Source organism: Phoxinus phoxinus (assembly GCF_949152265.1).
Source record: "Phoxinus phoxinus genome assembly, chromosome: 12".
NCBI classification, from domain to species: Eukaryota; Metazoa; Chordata; class Actinopteri; order Cypriniformes; family Leuciscidae; genus Phoxinus; species Phoxinus phoxinus.
In genome coordinates this window covers 34,308,719-34,311,386 of record NC_136887.1, presented here as the reverse complement: position 1 = coordinate 34,311,386, position 2,668 = coordinate 34,308,719, and the positions used below count along the sequence as shown (strand labels likewise).

General features: G+C 41.5%; 1 protein-coding gene across 1 annotated transcript in view; it reads right to left on the bottom strand.

The window, feature by feature from the left end:
* Positions 1-1,047: 1,047 nt before the first annotated feature.
* trpc3 (transient receptor potential cation channel, subfamily C, member 3) overlaps positions 1,048-2,668 on the bottom strand; it is a gene marked incomplete at its 3' end in the record, with an annotated part of 63,063 nt that continues 61,442 nt past the window's right edge. The window contains exon 12 of the mRNA XM_079631071.1: positions 1,048-1,077. Within this exon, the coding sequence (XP_079487197.1) occupies positions 1,048-1,077 (30 nt within the window). The remainder of the gene's footprint in view (positions 1,078-2,668) is intronic.

The window sequence follows — 2,668 nt, the reverse complement described above, 5'->3', positions numbered from 1 at the left end:
AGTGTCTTTACTGGGACTAGTTTGCTGAAAGTCTCTTCTGCCACAATGTTTACGTCAGCCCCTGTATCAATTTTAAATTTTACAGGGGTCGCCCCAATCAGGAGCTGCACCATCCACTGCTCTTCTTGTTCATTTACATTGTAAACTGAACCCAGAAAGTATGAGGTCTGGTCTAAACGTTCCGTGACTTCTCTTACTGACCTGTTACTGTGGCAGACTCTGGCCCAGTGTCCGGTTTTTTGGCATTTGTGGCATTTGCCTTTCTTTGCGGGGCAGCGCTCATCACTTGCATGTACAGCATTTCCACAATAGCCACATTTTCCATGACTGTCAGCTCGGATTTTGTCCTTAGGCTTGCGCTGTCCCCTCACAGGTTGCTTACTTGTGCTGACAACTGCTCTGACCATGCTCACCGTCTCGCCTTGCATGCTGACTTGTGTGGCCACCTCCTCCGATTGACGAACAGTCTGGATTGTTTGTGCTAGTGTGAGATCAGTGATCAGCTGCAGCCTACGAGAGAGATCTTTATCCAAAATGCCGACCACAATGCGGTCGCGAATCGTTTCGTCTCTCATGGCGCCAAACTCACAGTGCTCGGACAGCTCGTACAGTGCTCTGATAAACGCTTCTGCTCTTTCGCCGGGTTGTTGCACTCGCTGGTGAAAGCACGCACGTTCGTGAATGACATTTCTCCTCGGGAAAAAGTACTCGTTAAACTTTGCCAGGACTATTTCAAAGTCGTTTTTTTGTCTATCCTCTTCAAACACGAACGATTTATAAATGTTCTCTGCCTCGCTCCCCATGGCGTAAATGAGACAACTCACTTGCACTTCTCCGTCTTCTTTATCAAGCTTTGTAGCCGTTCGGAAGCGCTGAAATCTTTGTCTCCAATCCATCCACTCCGTTGGCTTGTCGAAGGAAAAACTCGACGGTGGATTAAACTTCGCCATTATCCGTCACTTCTGACACCATGTAAAATGACCGTAAATAGGCAGTTTCTCTCACATTGAACGTCCGTTTATTAACATCCAGCCATAACTATATGGTTCACACATATACTGGTTTCCCCGCGTCCCGCTTAAACACACCCACTGATGATTCACGTCACACAGATCTTAAAGTAACAGTGTTGAGACCACCATACAATATATCACATCACATGACAAGTTAGAGAACGGGCACTAACCTACAATTAAAACCTGAACGTGTCCGCTTAATAAATCGTGAGCTGAATGAGAGTCGCAGCAAAGATCAGCACAAGGAGTCCAATTTCATTAATCATGGGTGGACAGCTGACTGAAAAGATGATGACGGAATATTGAACACGCAATTCAAGCAATCCCACCCCCGAAATGGCGCTATGTTTAAAATGAAACTAAATGCTCACGGCTACACGGGTAATAACGCGTTCACGGCGAGGAACGAGCAGAACCATTTTTTTACAGTCTATGAGCAGAACAGAGTGAATGTGTTTTAGTTCATTCCTACTGGACGTCCAGTAGGCTACTACTTTGGCTTTTAAGTTAGCGATTTAAAAGCCCCCGCTTTAATCACACATCCATTAACCCGTAGGAAAATATTCTCACAGTCACTAATATATTTATATATAAATACAATATACAATGGGCCTACCTGATTTCAAACACAAGAGGGCAGTATTGCCCTATGTATGACTTATTTTTTTACTAAATAGCGCATTCTGGCTGTTTTTTAACTTATACATAATTCTTAAATTGAAAAAAAGAACAAAATGGGTTTAGTTCTGATATTTGTATACTTTTATATAGAAATAAATGATGTATAATAAAATTTTTAGAAGATATGAGGCTTTTAGTGTTTCCTTTCTGGACATTACTTTAATCCCTCGCCACAGCAAAACCGTTTGAGATATTTAATATCCGTTCATAATTTAGCATCTTTAATGTATTTTCATCATGTTGAAAAAGTTTGGTGTGAATAAAATCAACCACCGCTAAAAACTCGGAGTCTAAAATATATCAATATATCACATTCAAACCAAAATATCTGACTTCCTGTTGGTCGGAGCTAATGACTGTAAATTAGAAAGTTGTCCGGCTCGAAGAGAGGAATATACGTACCGAGTTTGGTTACTGTAGATAAAACTAATACCCCATTTTTGACTAAAGGTGGCGCTACTGAGCCCCTTACCACGCCCGTTTCTGAAACTTCGCACATGTCTATTACACAATAAATGTGATATGCATGTTGAGTTTCATGCAATTTGAAGCATGTTAAGAGCCTCAAATGCATCCAAAAAGAATATAAAAGTTTAAAGCGTTGCCATGGCGACAGTATTAAAGATATCAATAATCCTTTCACAGGTCTACATCTGTCGTGTGTTTACATTATACAGATGAAGTTTGAAGCAAATCGGGTAAAAATAAGAGGGTGAATTCAAAGCATTTTGAAAGTGACACACTTCCTGCTGCCAGTTGGTGGCGCTATAACTTTGACTCACAATAGTCACATCCATGTGATCGGCCTCTTACAGCGAACACACTGCTGAAGTTTCATCAAGATCAGTTAATGTATGAGGATGTTATAACACACTTCCTGTTTCCAATATTCGCCATCAATTCGTTTCCTCACCACGGCCAAACCCTTCGAGATATCAAAAATCCCCTCGCAATTTATCATCCTCCATGTC